The sequence below is a fragment of the Melospiza melodia genome, chromosome 9 (assembly GCF_035770615.1).
Source record: "Melospiza melodia melodia isolate bMelMel2 chromosome 9, bMelMel2.pri, whole genome shotgun sequence".
NCBI classification, from domain to species: domain Eukaryota; kingdom Metazoa; phylum Chordata; class Aves; order Passeriformes; family Passerellidae; genus Melospiza; species Melospiza melodia.
Window position 1 is genome coordinate 31,967,788 of NC_086202.1, and position 24,235 is coordinate 31,992,022.

General features: G+C 47.0%; 1 protein-coding gene across 4 annotated transcripts in view; it reads right to left on the bottom strand.

Moving 5' to 3' along the window:
* Window positions 1-24,235, bottom strand: part of SGMS1 (sphingomyelin synthase 1) — a 101,904-nt gene that overhangs the window by 11,799 nt on the left and 65,870 nt on the right. For 3 of the 4 annotated variants that reach the window (XM_063164087.1, XM_063164088.1, XM_063164086.1), the window contains one exon: window positions 2,980-3,805. In XM_063164087.1, the coding sequence (XP_063020157.1) occupies window positions 2,980-3,599 (620 nt within the window). In that variant the 5' untranslated portion in view covers window positions 3,600-3,805. Of the gene's footprint in view, window positions 1-2,979; window positions 3,806-6,680; window positions 6,790-24,235 lie in introns of those variants that run through there. The other variant, XM_063164089.1, reaches the window with a different exon arrangement.

Sequence of the window (24,235 nt, forward strand, 5' to 3'; positions counted from 1 at the left end):
CCTGGCACATCCACCAGGACAGGAGCAGCCTCTGGAGAGATCCTAAGGAGAGATCACTGCCAGGGTTACAGAAATTGGGGTCAATCCAATTACAGCAATCACCCTTTGTGTGCCACTGGCTACAGACCCTGTGGGGTTTGGTTCATTTTAAATCACTGCTCTTTGCACTCATGGCCATTTCAAGCTGCAGGTTCTGGCATTCACAGAATCCAACAACAGTCTGGATTGGAAGAAACCTTCCAAGATCATCTCATTCCACCCCTGCTATGGCAGGGACACCTTCCACTATCCCAGGTTGTCCAAGCCCCATCCAACCCGGCCTTGGGCACTGCGAGGGATCCAGGGGCAGCTCTGGGCTGCTCTCTCCACCCTCCCAGGGAACAATTCCTTCCAATATCCCATCCATCCCTGCCCTCTGGCACTGGGAAGCCATTCCCTGTGTCCTGTCCCTCTATCCCTTGTCCCCAGTCTCTCTCCTTCTTTCTTAGAATTTCCCTTCAGGCACTGGAATTCAGTTGTTGCTGTTTTGCTCACTTTAAAAAAAAAAATTATATTCCTATCAAGCTGAGCTCTTTCAAAAGTCAAAATTGGCCACCTTTTAAATTTTTCAGAGCTTTTGGCATGGTTATTAAACTGGAGTGCTCCACTCTTGGAGCAGTATGAGTTTGCAGTGCCAGATCAGTAACACCTTGAGTGCCTTGGTTTATCAGGAAAATTTCAACTCTTGCAGGCTAAACACATTTTGCACTGGAGCACTCCCTGCTGTAACACACTATTCCAGGCCTTTTCTTCCCTCTCCTGGTGTAAACATGGGCAAAGCTGTGAGTTAAGAATGATAATTATTCATCTTGTTCCACAAACTGAAATTTAAGTGTGGAGGGCACCACTCCAGTAGAGCAGGGGTTCTCCTCTGCACAATCCTCTCATATCTCACCCTTGTGGCTTTTAGAACCAGAACTCCACAGGTTCTCCTCTGCAGAATTTTTCCTCTCATATCTCACCCTTGTGGCTTTTAGAATCAGACACAAACCTGTTTTTTTCTTTTTAACATTAAGGCAAACAGGGGGTTGGGGATTAAAGGCTGAGCAACACCATATTCTGAGAGACCAAAGAAGCATTTCTCTGAGCACTGAATTTAGTTTTTTAATTAAAACTACCACTTGATTTTGCTGGATTTGGCATATTTTAACTTGGGAAAATCTGAGAGAGCTCTTCACTTTAATATAAAGTAAAAATAAATGTTAAAAGCTTCATATTTCCCTTTCTCCCAGGAGGATTTGTGTGAGTGTGAGACTCAGAGCCAGCAAGTGCAACCTCCACACATATTCCTGGACCAGAGAGCTCCATCCCAGCTCTGCAGACCTCAGCAGGGGCAGGCTGCTCCTTCAGCCCCACGAGCCAAACACAATCCTGGCACTGTGCTTCTCCCACAGCATCTGGGAATGCTTCCCAGGGAAGTTCATCTGCCTCAGCAGCTTCCTTGAGCTCCAGAGTGCCCTGCCAGACCTGCTCCTGCCTTCTGGAGAGACACCAGCCCAAGCCCATGCCATGGACAGCATCAGAATCATGGAACCACAGAATATTTGCCTTGGAAAGGACCTTAAAGCCCATCCAGTGCCACCCCTGCCATGGCAGGGACACCTCCCACTGTCCCAGGCTGCTCCAGGCCCCAATGTCCAACCTGGCCCTGGGCACCTCCAGGGATGAGGAAGCAGAAGTGAGGAAGGCCCATCTGGCCCAATGCCCTCCCTTTATTCCTGAATGAAGTTTCAAAGGGAGGGCATAACCCCACCACAAAAGGGATTCAGCTTTTCTGCAGCGCTGAGTCTGCACCCCTTCGGTGTGCCCCATCCAAAGCCACAAGAACAAGGTTCTCCAGATGAAGCCACCTCACTGGGCTCTTGTTCCTCTCCTCCTCTTCCCTTTCTGCTGCTCGGCCACAGCTTGGGCCTCTCAGACCTTCATCCCTCTGCTCATGGATAGAAAAGAGGCGTTTTGGTCCTTCAAACATTCCATGATCAGTGCATACACTGACCAAGCTCTGGCACCTTCCCCTAACACCAGAAGAGGCCCTTCCAAAGGGGACTTCCCATGGCAGGAAGTTGGAATGGGATGACCTTTAGGGTCCCTTCCAGGCCCAAACATTCTGTGATTCTAGAACATAAATAAAAACAGACACCCCAAAGCAAATGGGGACACGGCAGGGGGAACCTTCACATCTGCCAGTGACACCAATATATGTATGTTAAATCATCTCAACCCACATCTCACTGCCTCAAAACCTCCAAGGATTCTGCTGTTCCTCACCTACAGGCTCTGCTCAGCTCCACCACAGGGTGTTTGACCCCTGGGATGGCCCTACTAACCCCACACCTCCTTACTGGGGGTAATCCCACACCACCTCCTCTGGCTGTTTCCCTTGGGTTTAAAATCATGGCATATCCTGAGCTGCAAGGGACCCACAGGGATCATTGATCCAGCTCCAGCCCCTGCACAGACACCCCAATAATCCCACTCCATACATCCTTGGGAGCATTGCACAAATCCTCCTGGAGCTCTGGCAGCCACAGGGCTGTGCTCATTCCCTGGGCAGTGCCAGCACCCTCTGGGGAAGAACCTTTCCCTGAAACCCAACCTAAATCTCCAGCCATTCCCTTGGATCCTGGTTCACAGCTGCCTTCACAAGAGCATGAGTTGTGTTCCCTCAGAACAAACAGTGAGTTCAGAACATCATTTCATCCAATCCATGACTTTTCACCCATGAAAAAGGTTTGAGTTAAACACTCAGGGTGTTGCTCAGTTTCTTAGGGAACATTTGGACCTCTGCCTTCTGCACAAGCAGCTCACACTGCATGCTACCTCACCTTTGAAAACTGACATAAGAAGATCACAAGGAGCTTCATTTTGTTTGGGTGCAAACCAGCATCTGCCCTCCAAAAGCTGCCAGAAGCACTCAAGTGTTGAAAAGGTTTTACTTACTTGTATTTTAAGAGCAGCCACTGAACAAACCACAGTCCTACAAGGATCATGCCGTTGATTTCACAAATAGAAAAAGCCCATTGCACCCGATCAAAGCGATCAAAAAATGCATCTGGGAGGGGAGGCTGCACCTCCTTGGGAGGCACTCGTTCATGAACCACTGAGATAGTCACCGTGGTGAAGACGAAACAAAAAAGTGCATAAATAAAAGCCAGGAAAGTCTTGCCCCACTCCATGGGATACTGCGAGCGCTCCGGCTCGGGCATGGGGATCTTGATCATCTCCTTCTTGAACCCGTTGGGGATGCCCCCATTGAGCTTGAGCGCGGCGCCGAAGCCGTTCTGGCGCGCGGCGTCGCCGGCGCGCACGTGCCCGTTGGCGTGGCCGTTCTTGTGAGCCTCCATGTGGTGAGCCATCTTCAGCCCCTCGATCATGTTCAGCAGCCGCTGCCCGCTGTCGGAAGACACCCGGGACAGAGGGGATTTCTTGAAATCCTCCTCCGTCAGGTTGATGAGGTCCCGCCCGGTGAAGTTCTTCAGGGGCTCACAGTACTCCGGCACGGCATTGTCCGTCAGCCAGCCGGTCACCTCCTCGGGTGACCACAGCACCACTTCTTTCATCTCGCCGGGGACGGTGGCACATGGGCTTTTTAAAGTGGGCAGCACTCACTGCGGCTCCAGCGCGGTGGGAAGCTCCTCCTTGGCTTCATCTTGTTGTCCCTGCGATGGGTTTGGCCAGAGGCAGAGCCCGTCCCTACCCAGCCGGCACCGGCGTGCGGCCAGCGTAGGAAACGCTCTACTTCATCTTCGTGTTGGCATTCTTCTTCCTGGGGAGGGAAACACAGAACCAGGCATTAGCATGGCATTCAGTGCCCAAATTCCTGCACAAAACCGGCTCTGCTTGGGTTGGGATGGACAACAGACTCTGGAGATCTGAGCTGCAGCCTTGTACATGCAGCATCATCCTTCCCAAGCTCACCATTGATTTCCTAAAACAACACCACCTTGAACACCACTGAAGCTTCCCTCTTGCTCTGATTTTGTTACATTTTCCATTTCAATGCTCTAGTCCATGAGCAGCACCCAAACTCCTCTTACAATCATCATACTCATGAATTTAAGGAGCTACAGAGCAAATGCTTGGTATTATTTGTGGTACAAATCTCTTCTGCCTCTTACAGACTGGTACCTTAATGGAATGTGTGGCACCAGTGACTGAATACAAAACCTGTTTTTCATTCTGCAAAGCAAAAATCATAAAATCACAGAATCCCAGACTGGTTTGGGTTGGAATGGACCTTAAAGCTCATCCCATTCCATGAGCAGGAACACCTTCCATTAGACCACCTTGCTCCAAGCCCCATCCAACCCACCCTAGAACTCCTCCAGGTGCCACATATAGTCATCAACACAAAAAAAAATGATGTAGATAAACAAGGATCTACTGTCTGGGCCAAAAGAGCAGCAGGAAAATAAATAATCAAGCAGATTAGCCTGAAAAGAAACTGAATCATTTAGGTTTGCAAGTATTTAGCAGCTCTGTGAGGTAAATTCAACTGTTACCAGGGTGTACTACTCCAATTCAAAGAAATGTTGACTACCAGATAAAAAAAAGGAACCAGGAGAATTTTATTTTTTTTTTAAAGAGGAACTAGATAAGAAACTTCTATACTCAACGAATTGCAGAAATAGTTTAGAAAAGCTGATTGCTTCCAGTACAAAAGTTACAAGCACACACAAGTTACTTGCTTGGAATCTCCTCCTGAATTTTTGAGACAAGGGCAACAAACAAGGTAGTGATGGCAGCAACCACCACCAGCAAATCCTCAGATCTGAGGTGTTTATTCAACCAAAAACCCAAACTGCTCCTCCCCAGAGCAAGGAGAGGAAAGCAGTGGAAGCCCCACCATCCCACAGACCACGTGCTCTGCTGCAGCTCATAAACATGAAGTGAGAAGGTAACAGCACAGGGAAAAAAAACCACTTCATATTTTCAAAAGTCAAACCAAGCCTTTATCAGCTGAAAGAATATTTTTAGCCTCTTACAGGCTCCCAAGTGTTTGTGTTTCGTCAAAGGGAGCAAAGTTGTGACTGAGGAAAACCAAAATAATTTACCCTACTGGCATGATTTGAACTGAAGTGGCTCAGAACAGATACAGAGCTTTACTCCTATGCAAACATGACCACTCTGCACACACAATTCATTTTCTGATCTGTTACCTCCAAGCTCAGCAAGAAACACAAGGTGCAGTTTTTAATTTGGTTTTCCATGGAAGGAACTGTGATGGTAGAGAAAAGAAAAAGCCTTGGATGGATGGAAGGACTGGCAGTACTTTGGACAGGCCACCTCTCACTTCTGGACACCAGGAATGTGCAGACATTTAAATCCACAGAGCAAGGCATGAAGATGACTCTTCCACTTTGTGCAAATCTGTGTTGTTTTAGAGCAGAAGTGAGGACACAGCTCTGTTTGCTTCCTTTTCTTTCAATACTGAGGAAGGCTTTCAAGCCTCAGATTGCTTCATTATTCAAATTGTGTTTAGCAAATCAGGATTTGGTTACAGAGCTCTGAACATGGCAAAAGGATGGCCTGAATTATGCATGGTAACCCACATTAGAAGCTCCTACAAGGCCAGGACTGAGCAGCAGCTCAGCTCCACCTGCCCATCTCCATGTGCTCATTTCAAATCCCAGCTCTGGCAGCACAAATTCCCAACAGACAATCCTGACAGACTTCTTGTTGCTTCCAAGGATGGTGCCTCACAATGATAAAGCCAAAGTTATTTATTTTTAACGCTGTTTCCCCCACCCAAGCTCTGGGCCTGCAGCAGCCATCCAGCCTGGCTTTGGGGATGCCTAAGCACTTTGTGGGCACACAAGTTGGGCCAGTATTAACTAAATCTTTTCAGTTTTCAACACTGGAGTGCCTAAATCCTCATTTCCTAAATTCCTGAACCTGACAGAGCAGCCTCCTGTCCACCCCAACAACATTTAAAGACACAGCTCAAGAGCCTGTAGCCAACCTCCAAACTACATCTCCACTGCCAGGGAAGGTCTGGATTGGATAGTGGGAAAAATTTCTCCATGGAAAAGGTTGTCTAGCTCTGAAATAGGCTGCCCAGGGCAGTGGCAGAGTCACCATCCCTGCCTAGAGGGATTTAAAACATTTGTAGATGTGGCACTTGGGGACAGGGGTTAGGCCTTGGGAGTGCTTGGGGGAATGGTTGGACTTGTTGAGCTTAGAGGGCTTTTCCAACCTAAACCATTCCATGAAAGCTTCCAGCAGGTGCTAAGATGAGTTCCAGATGGAAAAATCTGTTTCCAGCTGCAAATAGCTTGGATATTGGCACAAGAGTCCCAAAATGCTGTGTGACCCCAGGATACCTGGCCTGGCAGCCTGACAAAAACCAACAAAAGTGTGCCTTGCAGTAAAACTGCAGATTTGGGCAACATTGCTGGAATCTACCTTCAGTTCCAAAATGTGCTCTCACACCACCAGTGGAAATCACTATCAAGCACCTTTTGTAAAAGCAAATTAATGATACAGGAGAAAAGGTAATCCTCTGCCGTGGAGGTGAGTTGTTTTCACTGAGAGTTAAAATGAGGAAAACCAACTAAAATTTTTAACACTACTTCTTATTCAAGCCTGTTTTCACAGCCTGCCTAATGGGGGAGGAAAGGCAAAAAAGCTTCTTTACTCACACCTTCGAGCTTGCCACATTAAAAATTCCTCATTCCCTCTGGTGCATCCATGAAAGCTTGATGGGGTTTGGTTTGCAGAAACTGTGGGGGACTCACAGCTCTCCCTGAGCCCTTCCCTTCCACAAAAGGTCTTCTCCTCTCCTGAAGACAGAAGGTGGGGAGCAGTGTCAGCCCAGGATGAGGCACACACAAACCTCCCCAGCTCTGCCACAGGTTCTTTAGCTTGGCTGACTAAAAATTCCCTCCACCTGCAGCAGAGCTGCTTCATTAAGGAGCCTGAACCCAACAAGGAATTATAAATAACAATGTGATTACCATAACAATACCAACTGCATCGTGATAATGGTGCTGTGGAAAACCAGCACCTCAAAATGCCCACACAAGAGTGAGCAGGATGAAACAACCTCATCAAGGGCTCCAGGTGGCACCTCCTTGTGTTTACAGGACCTTTTTCCCCTGTTGCCAGCAAACACTGAAGTGCTAACTCAAAACATGGGGTGTAATTCCCACCACCACTTCCACCTACACCTTGGCCAGAGGGTTAAACAAGGATTTGGGGTGCACTGCTCCAACCCTGCCCATCAAGACCTGTTCTTCTCAGATCAGCTGGGCACAAGAGCAAAGGTGGGAGCATCAAACTTTTTGGTTGAAGAACAAGATAATCAGCCATGAATTCATCAGCTGATGAATTCTCTCCACATGAGAATCATGGAATGATCTGGCTTGGGAGGGACCTCAAAGCCCATCCAGTGCCACCCCTGCCATGGCAGGGACACCTTCCACTGTCCCAGGCTGCTCCAGCCTGGCCTTGGGCACTGCCAGGGATCCAGGGGCAGCCACAGCTGTGCCAGGGCCTGCCCACCCTGCCAGGGAACAATTCCTAATTCCCAATATCCCACCCATCCCTACCCTCTGGCACTGGGAGCCATTCCCTGTGTCCTGTCCCTCCATCCCTTGTCCCCAGTCCCTCTCCAGCTCTCCTGGAGCCCCTTCAGGCCCTGGCAGGGGCTCTGAGCTCTCCCTGGAGCCTTCTCCTCCCCAGGTGAGCACCCCCAGCTCTCCCAGCCTGGCTCCAGCCCTGCAGCAGCTCCAAGGCCTCCTCTGGACCAGCTCCACATGGCCTCCATGCTGAGGACAAGGCCCAGGTCTGGGGTCTCCTTGCAGCAGAAATGGTTAATTCTCACAATTAACATTGATGAGACAAAACCACATCCACTCAAACCAGTAAAAGACCACCTCCCTTATCTGTTTGTTCATCTTGAAACTCCTCCTAAAGCACTTTGAAACCCAACCAAAGCAAAGAAAAGCTAAGCCTACTAAAATCAAATTGTGCCCTGCTCGTGTTTGTGCTTCTACTCTCTAAGCTTTGCTGCCAGGGCAACAGTCACTATAGAAATCAGTCAAATAAAAAGCTATTTCAGCAACTCGTCACCAGGAGCCAGGAAATCCTTTCAGAGGCACTGCTGTGCTCCACTTGCAACCCTCAGCATCCTTCCCAGACAGCCCAGAGAAGCGGAGAGGATTTCAACCCTTGGTGAAAAATGAGAGTCTAAATGAGAGAGGTTCATAAGCACAGCTGGAAGGTACAATAGTGACATTTTGGCCCTTGGAAACCAAACTTTGAGGTTCACACTGATAATGTGTGCACACAAATAAGCAGAGAAAGCAGCTGCTGTAAGGGCTGAAGATTTAATGCTTTACAACCCAGCCCAGCAGTGAATTCCCCATGAATGATGAGCAGGAGTCACCCAGAGACCGAGTGCCCCCAATAAAAGCTGGGAGCTCTTGTCCTGTGTTTTTTTAGAGCACAAAACAAACTGGGAGCCCTTGTCCTGTGTTTTTTAGAGCACAAAACAAACTGTTCACAGCAGCAGGGCCTGAGTCACTGCTATAGTCACCTCCTGTCCAGGCATTTCATCATGGCCAACAATAACACTGTGACACCTCAATAACTGGACATCCTGTGCTTGACAAGCACCTCTGCACACCAATTTGCAAGGGAAGGGAGCTGCCTGCCACAAATTATGTGCTGGGTAGCCCTAACAAGCTCTCAAGCAGTGTTTCCCTCCCTCCAGGACATGCTTGTCTCCAAACCAGCATCACCTCTTCTGCACCATAACAAGCAAGAAACTGCTGGCAGTGTAAAACAGGCCAGTAAAGCTGGGTTTGTGCTGGAAATGCAAATATATGCAAATATAAAATAGCTGTAAGTATAACACTGAGGCACAGGTGGGCTCACAAGTTGCACAGAGCTCTAAGGCAGGTTTCCAAGGTCACCCTCAGATGGAAAACATTGGTCTGTGGACAGGAAGTCAGAGCAAGAGGAGCTGCTACTATGAAAAGAAAGGCTGGGGTGAAAATGCAAAGCAACACCCACATCCCCTGAACACAGCTCCTTACACAAAGCCCAGCCTGAATACCACATCAATCCCTGAGCAGCCTGCTTTTTTCTAAATTACTTGATACCAAGAAGAAAAAGAAACCCTCACCATATATTTTCTATCCTAATTGAATTATTAAAAAAACACCCAGAAATGAAAATCCACTCATGGGTGTAACAGCTCAGAACACAAGCCCAGAGTTGAGCATGGAGGATTTAAAACCCAGAGTACTTGCAGCACACTTGGATAACCAAAAAGATCCCACCTCCAGATGGGAGCACCACCAGGGAGTATTTCCCTCCATGAGTTTCCACCAGAGCTTGGAGCAGCCTGGTCTGAGTGGAAAGTGTCCCTGCTCATGGCAGAAACTGAAAGTGGATGGTCTTCAAGGCCCTTCCAACCAAACAATTCCCTAATTCTGTGGTTTACAGCCCTACAGCTCAGCTTTCTTCCTCTCCCACCTTCCTGGTGCTTGGCAGTAGTGATGAAAACCAGCAAACACTCAGGAGGAGGCCTCACCTGAGCAGCAGTCCCACCCCAGGAGCAGCTGCCAAGCAGGGCTTTTATTTCCCAGGACAGAAATCCTGCTTCCAACAATCCTGGAATGGAAAGGATGGAGCAGGGCAGGTTTAAGTTGCAATTATTTCAGGATGGGAAGCTGCACCAAGTCAGGGAGGCAGAGCCTTTCTGCCTATTCCAGGTGTAACCCAAGCACCCATCCCACTTTGTACTCCACTCCACAATCCTAATGTCCCAATCCTAAAACAATTCAACATCTGCAATGAAGTGGGACCAATATTGGCTTATTTTTGAACAGCTGCAATAGGAAGTCCATGCTCCCCCCCCCCCCCAAATGCAAAGGGAGAGGGACAGGGGGGCGGGGTGAAAATATTAACAGAACATCACAAATCTTTCAAAATTAGTTTAGACTGGATATTAGGACAAAATTCTCCCCTGTGAGGGTGGTGAGGCTCTGGCACAGGGTGCCCAGAGAAGCTGTGGTTGTCCCTGGATCCCTGGAAGTGTCCAAGGCCAGACTGGAATGGAGCACCTGCAGAAGGTGCAACCCATGACAGGAGGTGGAACAAGATGAGCTTTAAGATCCTTCCAACCCAAACTTTTCTGTGATTTTATGAATAACCTGCTCAGACCTCAGGACCTTCAATGCTTCAGCAGCTTCCTACAGCAGAACCAAGCCCACAAACCAACCCACACCCCTTGGGCACCACGCCACGCTCGAACCTCGCCCGTGTGGGATGGGGACAGAGCAGCCCTGAGTGCTGTGGGCTCTGTGCTCAGGCAGCAGCAGGCTCTGTCCCCAGCAGAGCAGAGCAGAGCAGAGCAGAGCAGAGCTGAGCTGAGCACACATCCCTGTGCTGCCTGAGCATCTGGGTCAGGGCTGGAAATGGAGCCCCACGTCCTCGTGCCACCCCGCAGACAATCGGGCACTGAGAGCGCACAGCGACGCTCCCGACACTGCCCAGCCTCCCCTCACTGACACACAACCACAAACAGCCTCAAAGGGAAACAGATCAAACACTAAAAAGGCAGAAAAAGTGGGGTTTTTTTCCCTACAAGGATGGAAGCAGGAAAAAAAGGAGAGGCTAAACGTTTGTGACATGCTCCATATTTTAATTCAATTAGTGCAGGTGTTTTGAGGTTTTTGTGAGGGTTTTTTTTACCTCCAGTGACTACCTAAAAGCCATTTATTATTAGAAAGTCAGATTTGTTGGAAACCTCTGGGAATCTAAGTGGCAGCATGAATTTAAAAATTAAAAAATCATGGGAACAGAAAGGGAAGTTGTGCCCAAGGAAACTGAGAGCAGTCTTGTGACTGATGGTAACGTGGCTCTGAAGTGCAGACTCCAGCATAATTTGCCAAACCAGCCATGCAGATTTGGAAAAGGAAACCTGGCAGAAATCACAGAGAAAACAGATCCTCACTGAAGACTCAAATCAGTTACTTGACATATTTTTTTAATATTAGGGTTTGTTACTGGCCATGTATGAGACAGTAGCCAGACCACAAGAGTTGCTCCCTCCCCAGTGCCTCTGCCAGGGTTGTAACTAAAGCAAAAGAAAACTAGATTTACATGCTACGATTCCCAGCCTAGAATAATATTTCCATATTTCATTAGCAATATAAATATTTTATTTCAAACATCCAGCTTTTGAAGTCCCAACACATCAGACCCACATCAAAGACTCCAAGCCTCCAGAGCTGAAATGTGAATATCTTCATGCACAATGCTGTTCTCTGCACTTCAGCTGTTACTTTTCATAAACCCACCCAAAAAGACACACCACCAACATTATTCATTTTCAATGCCATTCCTCTTGGAAAACAAAAACAATCCCTGGGTTTGCCTTTATTAATTTAGTTTCATGTAACACTGAGTGTTCCTTGGTCTGAAAGACAAAACACCACACGTATTCAAGATTATTTCTTGTGTAAATAGTCTGAATTTTGGAACACAGAGTCCTCCTCTTTCCAGCAATACCTACTCAGAGTTGTATCAAAAATCAAATAAGTCTCTTCAAGACATGTATCTGCAGGAAGGAGAGAAAGGCTCCCATTGCATAGTTGGCCTAGAAAAATCATAAACACAGAAAAGGGAAGAAAAAAGGAAAAAATCCCAAACCATCTTGACTGCCAACAAATTATGGGTGTACAGCCTGCATGGTGATGTGTCTTACATCTCCTGACATTGCAGATGAACTGTCCTGGCATCTTCCTTTTTGTGGTTATGCTACAAGCAGGAAAAACCCTCGTGGTTTATTTGCCAAATCCCAAAAACTTTCTTTACACTCCATCACAGGAAGCCAAATCCCTCTGTTTGCAGTGCAGATCTTCCACTTGGCCTTGACAGCAAACCCAGTGGGGTTGGGGACACAAATCCTCCCCTTCCCAGCCCAGCCATCCCACAAGGAGGGTGCCAAACAACTCAGAGCAGCTCTGGTTCCTGCTCCAGGGGGGCTTTTGCCTTTTACAGGCAATTTCATCACTGCTGCTCAGTGTTTTGGGCACTGAATGCCACACTTTGATGATCCAACAAGCTCCAAATTTCAGAATTTGGCCTCCAGAAACTCAAGCTATTCCTTGCCCAGTGCCTTGCTCACAGCTTTATCTGTGTGTCAGACTATTCCTACTCATTCCATCCACGGCTCCCACTCAGCTGCTCCCAATCCATGTTAGATGTGACACTGCTCCCATCAGTGACCTGTGACACCAGCAAATCCTGTGACACTGCTCCCATCAGTGACCTGTGACAGACACCAGCAAATCCCTGCTCAAATCTTGCTGCTGACACTGAACCCAAAGAACAGGAGTACACAAACATCTTCCCTGAAACAAGAAGCATTCCTTACAATTTTAACTGAGAGATGATTGAGGATGACAAAATAATACTGAAAACACACTTCCTTCCACACTGACAGCAATGGTGACAGTACCACCAGGGACACATCAAACCAGTGCCCAGATCACAAGCAGAGTCACTCAAAGTCATTACAGTGTGTTCAAAGGCTGCAAAATATGTTTTACATATTTCCCTCAGCTCAAAAGTCATGATCAATTAGGTTCACAAAGAAGGTGAAATAAAGGAAGATAAAAACCTCAAATCTCACCATCTAACTGTTCTGGAAATTATGAATATTTCAATAACCACATGCAAGCCTCAGAAGTAAATTCCTCCTGCAGACACATCCAATTGCTTCTAAATTCCTTTTCTAGTGGCACAGTTGAGGCACAGGGATGTGCCTGTGCCATGCTGTCCTCACACCTTTATGGAGATGTCCATCAGGCACCTGGCTGTGCACAATGCCAGGGAACATCTCTGCAACTGTGGCTCTCAGCCATCCTTTCTTCAGCAAATCCCTCCACTACCTGGCACACTGAACAGGAAAATCTGCATGGCTGGATAACAGATCCACAGGCTGGACTGGTAGGATTTGAGCACATCAATTAAATCAGTTCCAAAGGTAACCTGTAATTCCAGCCAAACAAGGGAATCTCAGCCGCAGGTACTGAGGATGTGTGAGCAGCTTGTGATCCTGCCATGGAAATGAAGCTGTGAAGCTGTGAAATCCCAGAGTGGTTTGGGTTGGAAGGGAACTTAAAGCCCACCCAGCGCCACCCCCTGCCATGGCAGGGACACCTTCCACTGTCCCAGGCTGCTCCAGCCTGGCCTTGGGCACTGCCAGGGATCCAGGGACGGCCACAGCTGCTCTGGGCACCCTGTGCCAGGGCCTGCCCACTCTCATGGGAAGAATTTTTTCCTGATATCCAGTCTAACCCTGCTCTCTGTGAGTTTGAAATTGAACAAGATTTCACCTTCCAAAGTCCCCCACCTGGGGAATGCTGTCACCCAGCACTCACCCACAGCCCATAAAACAGCAAAGCAACCCAAAACAAAGAGCAAAGCAACCCAAAACAGTTGCAAAGCTCAGCCAGCACTTTGTCCACCCTTCACAGCCAGAAATAACTAAAAACACTTCCATCAGATGCCTCCTGAATGGGTGGGCATGTGATCCTTCTGCTCCTGCCACAGAAAGAATTGAGGGGTGTCCAGCTGCCAGCACACTCTCAAGCAAATTCTCCTTACCAGTCTAAACATTTTATTTTAACTAAAAGAAGGCAAGCCAAAACTTACAGCACAGACTGGAAGATGCCCTCCTGCATGCGTTTCCTCTTGTTATAAATAACAAATAGTTATTGGCTTTTGCATTTCTGTATTAACTTTTGTTTTGCAAGTTATCATTGGTCACAAAAATCCTGATATAGTGCAATTTGTAATTACTGCTTTTGGTATAGTATAATCTGTCAGTTTATGTATGCACCATATAGCTTTTATAACTAGCAGTGTCATATGTCCTATCTTAGACTGTAGCATAATGTTGAAATTATTTTTTCATGTAACTAACTCAGAAAATGGTGTAAAAGAATTAAAAGTGATTTGCCACATTTGGGGACTGTCTTATCTGAAATACAAGATAACAGAAATAGAAGCCAGAGCACCCAAAAAAAGGGAAGAATTTATTGACCCTCATTATTAGGGAATGAAAATACAACAAGAAAAAATAAAATATATTGGTCTCATCTACAAGATGGCATGAAGATAAGTCAAAGGTTAAAACTCAAATTTGAATATATACAAAAATCCTTATGAATATTAATGTAACAGCATATAGAGCACACATGGTTTAAGAACGGTTTTATAGACAACATGGTTTAAGTTAACAGAGTGCAAATAGCCAAGCATCCCAGTACTTGGATTCATCTCTTTTATCCCTGAACAAACTTTTATAAAACTTTTCAATAGTGAGCTGTGTTTCTCACAATCTCACAAAGTATTAGTGCAGCTCTCTGCAGGGCACCCACCACACGCTGCTCCCAGCAAACACAGCCAACACAGCCCACTGCTTAGATAATCTCAGTTGGTTCAGGCACTCAAAAGCCACATCCACCCTTGGAAAAACAATTAATAACAGCCAGCATTCCCCCCTGGGAAGTGGACATGAGAATTAACTATTTAATTAACTTTAATTATTTAATTAACAAAGGAATGCCTGTCTCTGAGAGGATCACTGCAGAAGCAAGCCTGCCTTTCCCAGCTGCTGTTACACGAACAGTTAAATGCAACAAGGCCCAGCCCTGCATCTCACAGCAGCCACAACTGCAGGAACTCGGTGGCTCTGCTCTTCTTCCAGAAAGAGGAACCCAAACAAACCAACCTCCCTCCCTTCTGAAGCAAAGTATTGCGTGGCCAAGCAGCTCCAGAGGCATCTGGTTTAAAGATCTTTAATTATTTGTTGTTGTTAAGCGTGAACAGATGAGAGGGAGGGAGGGAGAGGAGGAAAGATTTCAATCTGTAGGTGGGTGAAGCTCAGATTAGCAAGGTATTAAGGACAGCAAGGCAGGGATGCCAATGAGGTGCTGCCCTGAAAATAGCCCCACAATGAGCTATCTGCTCTCCCAGCTGGATCAGGAGATCCATGGCCATGGAGCCAGGGCTCTGTGACTGCTGGGGAAGGATGGGAGATTGCAGGAGTATTGGAAAAAGCTGCTGAGGCTGAGGATAAAAGGGTTATAATGAAGCAGCAGTCTGAATTTTTGAACAGAGTCTACTTTTTCCAGCAATACCTGCTCAGAGTTGCACCAAAAATCAAAAAAGTCTCTTCAGCACATGCACATGCAGGAAGGAGAGGGAGCCTTTTACTGCAGAGTTGGTCTGGAAAAATCAGGAGATGTAGGAGAGTGTGATGATGCTGCTTTCCATCTCCCTACAGCACAGCCACACAAGAAATAACTAAATTTGGGAATTTACCTGAATAAACCCTTCCCAAAGGTTTCCTGGGGATGTCCAGCAGGATCCACTATCCCTGCTGCAAACAAAACCAAGGAAAGACAATTCTGCTGCTCTTTCTGATGTGCAAGGGCTCCTCTGAGCAGCAGGGGTGAGAAAAGATGTTCTGGTACTGCAGGAATTCATCTGGGGCTTTAGACTGGAGGCTGGGAGGGTGGGGAAGCCCAGGGAGCAGCAAGGTGTCCTTGCCCATGGCAGGGCTTGGGATGAGAGGATTTTTAGGTCCCTTCCAAGCACAACCATGCTGGGACTGTGTGATCTGACAAGGAGCCCCTGGAAGCAGGAAAAGCCCATGGAGACATCTCATGCCAGGCTCTGTGACTCCCCAAAATTCCCTCCAGGCCTGGGAAATGCATATGAGCCTCCAGAATATCTCAGGAGTACAAAACAAATGAGGGGCACCCAGCCCACAACCAGACCTGCTCTACAGGAGCTGTGCTCTGACATGCAACTTTTAGATAAATCTCCCACACCTCCTAAACCTGATAAAATACAACATATTCCAGTTATTAAATTATTCCAGTTATTAAAAAGGAAACAAAAAATCTTCCTGCAAGCCACACAAGAGCTGTTGAAATGATTGCTGGTGGGAAAAATACAAGTGGTGTTTTGGAAACAAGATAAAAACACTAAAGTACACACCAAAAGATGTTAAACAGTCACAGAAGTTGGAGTTTGGGGGTTGTTCAGGTCTTTTTGTTTTGTTTGTGTGGTTTTTAGAGGTAAGGGTGGGGCTACCAGATATAGCACAGGATATAAATACAATAAAAATACACATGAGGTTATCTTTTAAAAGTAAATATATTATTATTTGTCCTTGAGCATTGCAAAAGCTTTTCACTGGGTCTGAAAATAACTTAAATCCACAAATATTTCATGTGGGTGAGGGCATAAAAAGTACAGTGGCAGAGCTCCTGCTGAAGTATGCAGCCACAACAGCACTGACAACAAGGGTCTAATTCTAGGTTTGATTTCACATCAGCAGTGAAACAATGAGGGGTCTGGAATTTATCTGATCCCAACACAAACTTGTGCTGGTCTGGATCAGTCTGAAATGTAAGACATGCCACCATGTAAATTCAGATTTAATGGGGACACAGTTGAGCTCCTGGACAGCACAAGGAGACCACGTTCCTGGCTGGTTTTGGGATTTCTTGCCCCCCCCAAACACAATCTGCAGCAGACAGGCTGCCAGCAGCAAGGCTGCAGGCTCTCCTTCCTTTCTGGAGCAGCAAGGAGGAAGGATCAATATTCAGAAAGCTCTTGAGAAGCAGTGGAACAGCCCCTGGGGAGCAGAGCAGACACAGCGCCAGCCCAAAATTCAGGAGACCTGGAGCTCCTTAGCCCACTAAAAGCCACTTTTTGCCAAGTAACCAATTTCCTTACACTCTCCAGTAAATAAAACATGAAGGGCAGGCAGAGACATAAAATATGAATGCACCCACGTCCGAAAGCAACAGGCCCTGTTATTGTAGATGCTGCATAAATCATTGAGGACAAGGGGACTTGTGTCCCCTAAGGGAGGGCACAGAATTGGGGGTCAGACAGCAGGCAAGGGAGCTTGATATGAAGAAATGTTGCATCTATGTTCTCCTTTGTGATCTGCACTGCCTAAAAATAGCAGCAACCACTTTAGTTCATGGATTATTTAGTCAGGCCAGATGGGTGAAAGGCAGAATGAAGCCTCAAGACAAACTTCAGATGATTTTGGTGGGGGCCTCCACCAAACCCAGCACTTGGAATGGGATGGCACAGCACAGAATCCCAGAATGGTCTGGAATTGATAAAAATTGATAAAACCCATCCTGCCATGGGCAGGGACACCTTCCACTGTCCCAGGCTGCTCCAAATGTCCAGCCTGGCCCTGGGCACTGCCAGGGATCCAGGGGCAGCCACAAATTCTCTGGGCCTGCCCACCCACAGGAGTCTCACTGGGAATTCAGCCAGAATGACCAAAATGCTCCTTTCTGTCTGATTTCCCTGCCTGGGGCCACGACAGCAGTGATGAACTGCACTGCTAAAACTCACTGCTGTGTCTATTTTCCAGAGCTTTGCCACACAAACACAACATCTTTACAATTTCAAGTGCTTGCAGTTACAAGTGTTGCCATGTAATTTCTCTAGGGAGGAGTAGTAGCTGCTTTATGGAAAACTTGCCCCCAATCACTGCCATCTCCTTTTTCTTGAGATTTTTTTTTTATTCCAGGCAGTTGACTGACAAATAACACTGCTGCTTCCAATGCACAACATCTTGCCTTTTTTGTGTTTGTACAGTTTGATTGAAAAGGCACAGCAGCTTTCAGACAGCTGGTGGCAGCCAGCAACCTCCAAGTTCAGTCATGACAACCCTGGAGGCAGCTGAAAACCACTTTCCACTGTGAAAATGTGACCCCAAGTATTTTTGGACTACCTTTTTACTACTCTGTAGGCTTGAGGTGATTTTGCAGGCAGGTGGATGAGCTCAGACTGTGCTCAGCTGTGTCAGTGAATTCTCTAGGACAGGACATGCAAAGCTCCAAGCCAGTAGTGCTCAGGTCTTTCAGGGACTTCACATTTCTCTTTCCTGCCTTACAAAGCTCAACAGGTCCCCACTGAAGATCCACAAATTGCCAAGTCTGTCCTAACACTCACTTGTGGATGCCTCCTCCTCTGATTATTCAAAGATTCAACAGAACTGAAATCTTCAACCCAAAGTTATTTCTGAGTATAAATCCACTTCACAGAGTCCCAGAACAGTTTGAGTTGGGAGGGACCTTAAAGCCCATGCAGTTCCACCCCCTGCCATGGGCAGGGACACCTTCCACTGTCCCAGGCTGCTCCAAGCTGGCCTGGGACACTTCCAGGGATCCAGGGGCAGCCACAGCTGCTCTTTGCAGCTCTGCTCACTTGTTTTCCAAGGTACTTTTTAGGCAGGACTCCCTATCTGCTTCAAAGCTCTGCATGGCAAACTGTATTATTCAATAATCTCACAAAATCAGGGAAATCACTGAGAAAAATCAGGAGCATCCATCTCAAAATGAGACCTAGACAAGAACCTGCAGGAGTGTTTGTGTTCTTTGACTTTTTTCTTCCTTATTTTCCTTTCTATCTCAGTAGAGTGTGTTCTTCAGTCTCTCTTTTCCTCCATCCTTTGAGGCTCCTCCCAAGCCCAGGTCACATGCTTTCCAGCCCAGTGGCATAATCCAGATTGTCCAGAAAATCCAGAAAAATCCACAATCCAGAAAATCACCAGGATTAGGAGAAAGTGGAGAGGCTGCAAGAACCAGGGAAATGCCAAACCACCACCAGAAAGAGAGGGCAGAGTATTTCAGATAACTTTGTGGGGTCTCCTTATCCTCCTCCATGCCCAAAAGAAGGAGAATCAGTGTGAAAGGATCCCAAGAACTGTAAATAAATGATGACCCTGTTCATCAATGAGCTCAGGCTGCAATGAAATGAAAGCCACAGCAGGCTCTGTAATCACTCACAATAAACCCCCCCCAACAGGATCACTCCTGCACTGATGGCTCAATTATGCCTGGGCAGAACGTTACACAACATTAAACATTAACAAAAGTCTGAGCCTGGGTCACTTTTCTCCCAGATAAATCCAAATCAGTAACCTAGTGCTCTTAGCTTAAGTAACCCAGAATTACCAGATCAATTCTTTTCCCACCTTTCCTTTCACATTTGATAAAAGCCAGGCCACCACCAGAGAGAAAAATGTTTGCAAACAGTCCCTGTGCTAAACAGTTATACTGTTATCATTTAAAACACATTTATATTGTTATCATTTAAAACACATTTATATTGTTATCATTTAAAACACATGTGGCTTGGGAAAGAGGTGCTGATGTAAATTTAGGAGCTCAGAAATTAAACCAGGGGCAAACTGGTTCTGGGCTATGAGGCTTCACTCTCAGCTCCCCAGAAGCATTTCTTCCCTCCTCTAAAATCCTGTTCCCAGCAAACAGTTGCACCACTTCTGTTCCCACAAGCTGCTAGGAGATCTGTGAAGGCAAACACAGCAGAAAAGCTGCTTTCATTTCTCATTTGGCTTTTGCAATATCACTTTTCATAACTCCACCAGAATAAGAGATCCCCTCACCACCTGAAACATCTGCCCACTCTCTCTGTGCAATTGTATTAAGAAAAAATAAAGTTTCTCAAGGTTTGCCCAACAGATCACAGGATGCCAGGGTGTGTGAGGCTGCAGGAGCTCAGTGGGCACCTTGTGTCCCCTCCCTGCCCCAGCAGGGCCATCCCAGAGCCCAGGGCACAGCATTGTGTGCAGCCAGCTGTGCCCCAGCCCCAGGGAGGAGAGCCCCCAGGCCGTGTGGGCAATGTGCTCAGGGCTGGGCACTGCCCAGGGCACAAGTTGTGCCTCCTGTGCAGGGCAATTGCTGGGCTCAGGCCCTGCCCGTGGCTCTGGTGCCATGGCTGGGCCCCGGAGCAGAGCCTGGGCCCTGCTCTGCCCCTCCCTGCAGCCAGGCCCAGCCAGGCCTGAGGGCCCCTCTCAGCTGGGGCTCCTCTCCAGGCTGAGCAGCCCCAGCTCCCTCAGCCTGGCCTGGAAGGGCACCCACATGCTCCAGGCCCTTGCTCAGCTCCAGCAGCTCCTAGCCCTGCTGTGCTCAGCACCCAGAGCTGGACACAGCACTGCAGAGGTGCCTCCAGGGCTGCCCCAGGGCCAGCATCCCTCCCTGCCCTGCTGCCAATGCTCTGCTGCTGCCCCCGGCTCCATTGGCCTCCTTGGGCCGGGACACTCTGCTGGCTCAGGGACAGCTCGGTGTCCCCAGGACACTCTGCTGGCTCAGGGACAGCTCGGTGTCCCCAGGACACTCTGCTGGGTCAGGGACAGCTCGGTGTCCCCTTCAGGACACTCTGCTGGGTCAGGGACAGCTCGGTGTCCCCAGGACACTCTGCTGGGTCAGGGACAGCTCGGTGTCCCCAGGACACTCTGCTGGCTCAGGGACAGCTCGGTGTCCCCCAGGTCTGTCCCACAGAGCTGCTCCAGCATCCTGTGCTGTTGGTGAGGTTGTTCTGTGTTGTTTTAACCTCAGTGCAACATCCAAGCACTCTGAGGGAGCTGAACAATGCCAGGATTTAGGTGGGGTGTGACTGGCTTAGAACAGACAAACCAATGTCCCCAGAGCAAAGCAGGTGGCTGAGATGAAAAGGGAAAATTGCAAAACACCAAAGGAGTTTGAAATCATATGGAAAAAACCCAGAAAGCTGGGAAGATGAAACTGAAATCAAAGTTACACCAAAACTCACTTGCTGGTGGTCTTTCAACTAAATCCTTCTCACCCATAATGCTTAATACCCAACAATCCCAAAGCATCAGCTTCTGCAATACAAATAAACTGGAGTCAAATGTCTTCAACTTCATTGTTTTAAAAAATAAATCAAGTATTACAGCATCCATGTTCTTAGTGGTGAAAAAAACCTGCTTGACTGCTGAAGTGATCTTTTAAATTTACATAATTTAAATATTAAATATATTAAATAAATTTAATATACCTATCACTGAGACCAATGAATTTTTACTCCTGGTTAAAGCAGCCCAGTAATCTGTGAGAAATCATGCTGAAGTGTTGTGAAACTTAAATGAATAAAAATACCTGCTTGTCTTCAAGATTCTCTTTCAGAGAAGTGTAACTTCAATTCTTAAATTCACTTTTAAAAGGTAGAACAACTCCAGGTAAAGGGAAACTGATACTGAATTCCACCTTGTATTCACAGCTTCTCAAAATGAATAAATGCTCTTTGTCTTCAAAGTATTTGCCCAGGAAATGTGACAGGTTTTCTAAACTAAGTATTAGATAAACATTCTTTAGCTATGAAAAATAACTGCTGCAGTCCCTAACCACATCCTGTGCAGGGAATGCTTGGTACAGGGTGAATCCTGAGTTTTAGGATCTATCTAGGATATCTGAAATGTCCCTGGATATTTCTTTCTAAACACTGTACAGGCTGGATCACTGCTACAACACATGCTACAACAACAGCAGCTGAACCAAGGAGAACTCAAACTGTTCTAAAAGCTGATAAAGAGTTTTAAAAAAAATTTAAAAAGCAAATAAAAGTAAATTCAAACTCCCAAAATCAAAGGGGAAAAAAAAGCAGCAGGAAACAAACTTTTCCCAAATAAAAAAAAAATTGTTTTTCTAACTGTTTTTAGGAGTTCAGTTGTTTTAGGAAAGGCAACAGAAAATATATCAAAAGGACCAGTGATAACCACAAGGAACAGTGATAAACACTAAAGGCTGGTGACAAAACACTGGACAGCAAACACTTCCTAAAAGCAACTTTAGAAGTCCATAGTTTCCAAAGCAGAGTTATTTCCCCTTGGCTTGTCTGTTGACACTTCACACACTTATTGCAAAATAAAGTCTCTTCTGAGAGTGTCATATTACACATTCACATTCAGCGAAATCACACCCTCACTATTTTTTGGTTTTGCTTTTTTTTCCCCTACAAGTAGAACTTTCCTCATAAAACAGCAGAATAAGAACAATTCAAAGAGCAGAGTAAATCTCCTTAAATCTTCATCCTTAATTTGGGCAGACTAACCCAGATGAGCTTAAACCAAACCTTTCCAGTGGGAGCCTTCACTTGAATTCCAGTCCCTGCACACCTGGGCTGTGTCACCTGTGCCAGCAGAGCTCAACAAGATTTTCTCAGAGGCATCCCCCTCCTCCTCTCCTGTGCCTGGATGATTCCACGGTGGAAAACCTGCTCTTTTGCTGGTTTTTTGCAGGAAAACCTGTTCTTCTCCTGCTTTTCTGCAGACAAGGAGTATGAGCAAGTCCTTCCCCTTTCGGTGGCAGCAGCGAGTTGTGAGAGCAGCCCTGCTGGATGCTGAAACCAATGCTCACATTTCCTAATCCACCTTTCTATTTTTAACCAGAGTCATTTCCCCCCACCTCCTCTGCCATGCAGACAGCTGCAGAAAGCAGCTGGAGACAACAGAGTGCTCCATCAGGGCAATTTTCCTGGCCAAAACCCATCCTCAGGCCAGAGGAGAGTGCACAAGGGACATTCCCAAGGTGTGCTCCTTCTGCTTGTCCCTTGTGGCCACAACAGTTCTGACTGCACACAGAGTGTGGTAACCTGGTTACCCAAAGGATCATGGCTCACCTGAACTGGCTCAGATCCCAGTCAGCACCTCTTGTCCCTAAAACCTCAAAGGAGAAAGGATCCAGAGCATGAATCTGCTCCTGTACTGGGAGCAGATCCCAGGACAGGGAGGAAGGACCACTCTGCCCTCTGTAAGCAGCATCACCACCTGACATAGCACTTGGGAACATTTCTGGAGTGTTCCCAGCACAGAGACCTCCTTCCACAAGCTCCCACCCTCCTGGGGAAAGGTCTGGAGTCACCTTCTCCTCCAGGTTTGGATATCTCCTCCCCCAGGCACTTGGCATTAGGTGTCAGACCCTGAGTTCTCTCCTCACATGGGAGAGCAGCTTTAAAAAGCTAATGTGCAGCCAGGCTGTAAAGTTAACCAAGCAAAAAGGGCACTTTCCTGAGCAGCAGGAGCAGTTTGGAGCTTTCCCAGGCAGCTGGAAAGCTGGGCAAGCAGAGCTCAGGCTGTGCAGGTGCTGAGCTGTGCCAAACTTGGGCACGCAGCACTCGGGGCATGGGCTAGCACGGAAGGTGAGGTCCAGCTTTCTGAGCTGTGCCCTCCAGTTGGATTAATCCTCTCCCTGGAGATGCCTGAAAATGCCCTGGTAGGACCAGGCAGACCTTTGGCAGAAGACAGCCAGGCTGAGAGTTTGGCACTTTAAACAGATCCAGCTTAGGGGGGGAAGGCACCACTCCAACACCGACTCAGGGAGCTTAGAGGAGTTTAGCTGGAAGTTTTGAGTCATGCTCTTGGACATGGGCAGCTAGAACAGCTTAAGCCCTTCTTGAACCCTTTTTCTTTGTTCAGGCAATGGCTGCAAACATCACAAATGGAACTACTTCTGCTGTTGTCCATGTGCTACAGATTTTCCATGCTTTAAGTTACTCACTGCCAACACGATCAATCAAAATGTAAAGCAACTGCAGACAGGACTGTACAGACTCTGAGTATTAAATGCTTCAGAGAAACCCATCACTTACATGTCTACAGAAACAAAAGTCAACCAAAACAGAAGCCTGATGTGGAATTAAGCACAGCAAGACCCACAGCAAATCTTCCCAGCTCAAAGGGATTTGAATCACAGGATGCCAGGAAACAAAGCTGCTGAGCAAAAACACTCCATCAGCCATGAACCCATGTGAAATTACATTTCATTAATGAATGACAGTGTTTACAAGTAAGTAAATGCTGTGTTTCCCCTCTGCCTTAGCTGGAGCTGCTCTCTTAGGAAAAAGACCTCAGGGTGAGCAGGTCCTCTCCCATCATTAATCCACTGGACTGCAGCACTTTGTTAACAGGCAGAGAAACCACAGCAGCAGCAAACACCCACGTGTGAGAAACCAAGATCTGCAACTAATTTCATTTCTTACCTTCTGGAAAAGGGGAATTTCAGGGAAACCACTTTAGCATCTTTTACAGGCACCAGGCCTGTGAGTTAATGATTTACCTGACAGTGCTGTTAAGCAGATTAGATAAGAGTGGTTTTGTTATGGTCTGTTTTCCTGCCTTTGTCTGCATAACCAAATCAACTGGCAAATGAAGAAGGCAGGGTATTACTTGACAGAGCAGGAAGAAATTAAAATGCTTCTCTCAGCTTGCTCACACCATCCTGCCATAAAAACACATTTTTTATACAGATACACGTGCCCATCTGTACACACACAGCCTAAGAACCAACGCCTGGAGTAGCTCTTCTCTGTG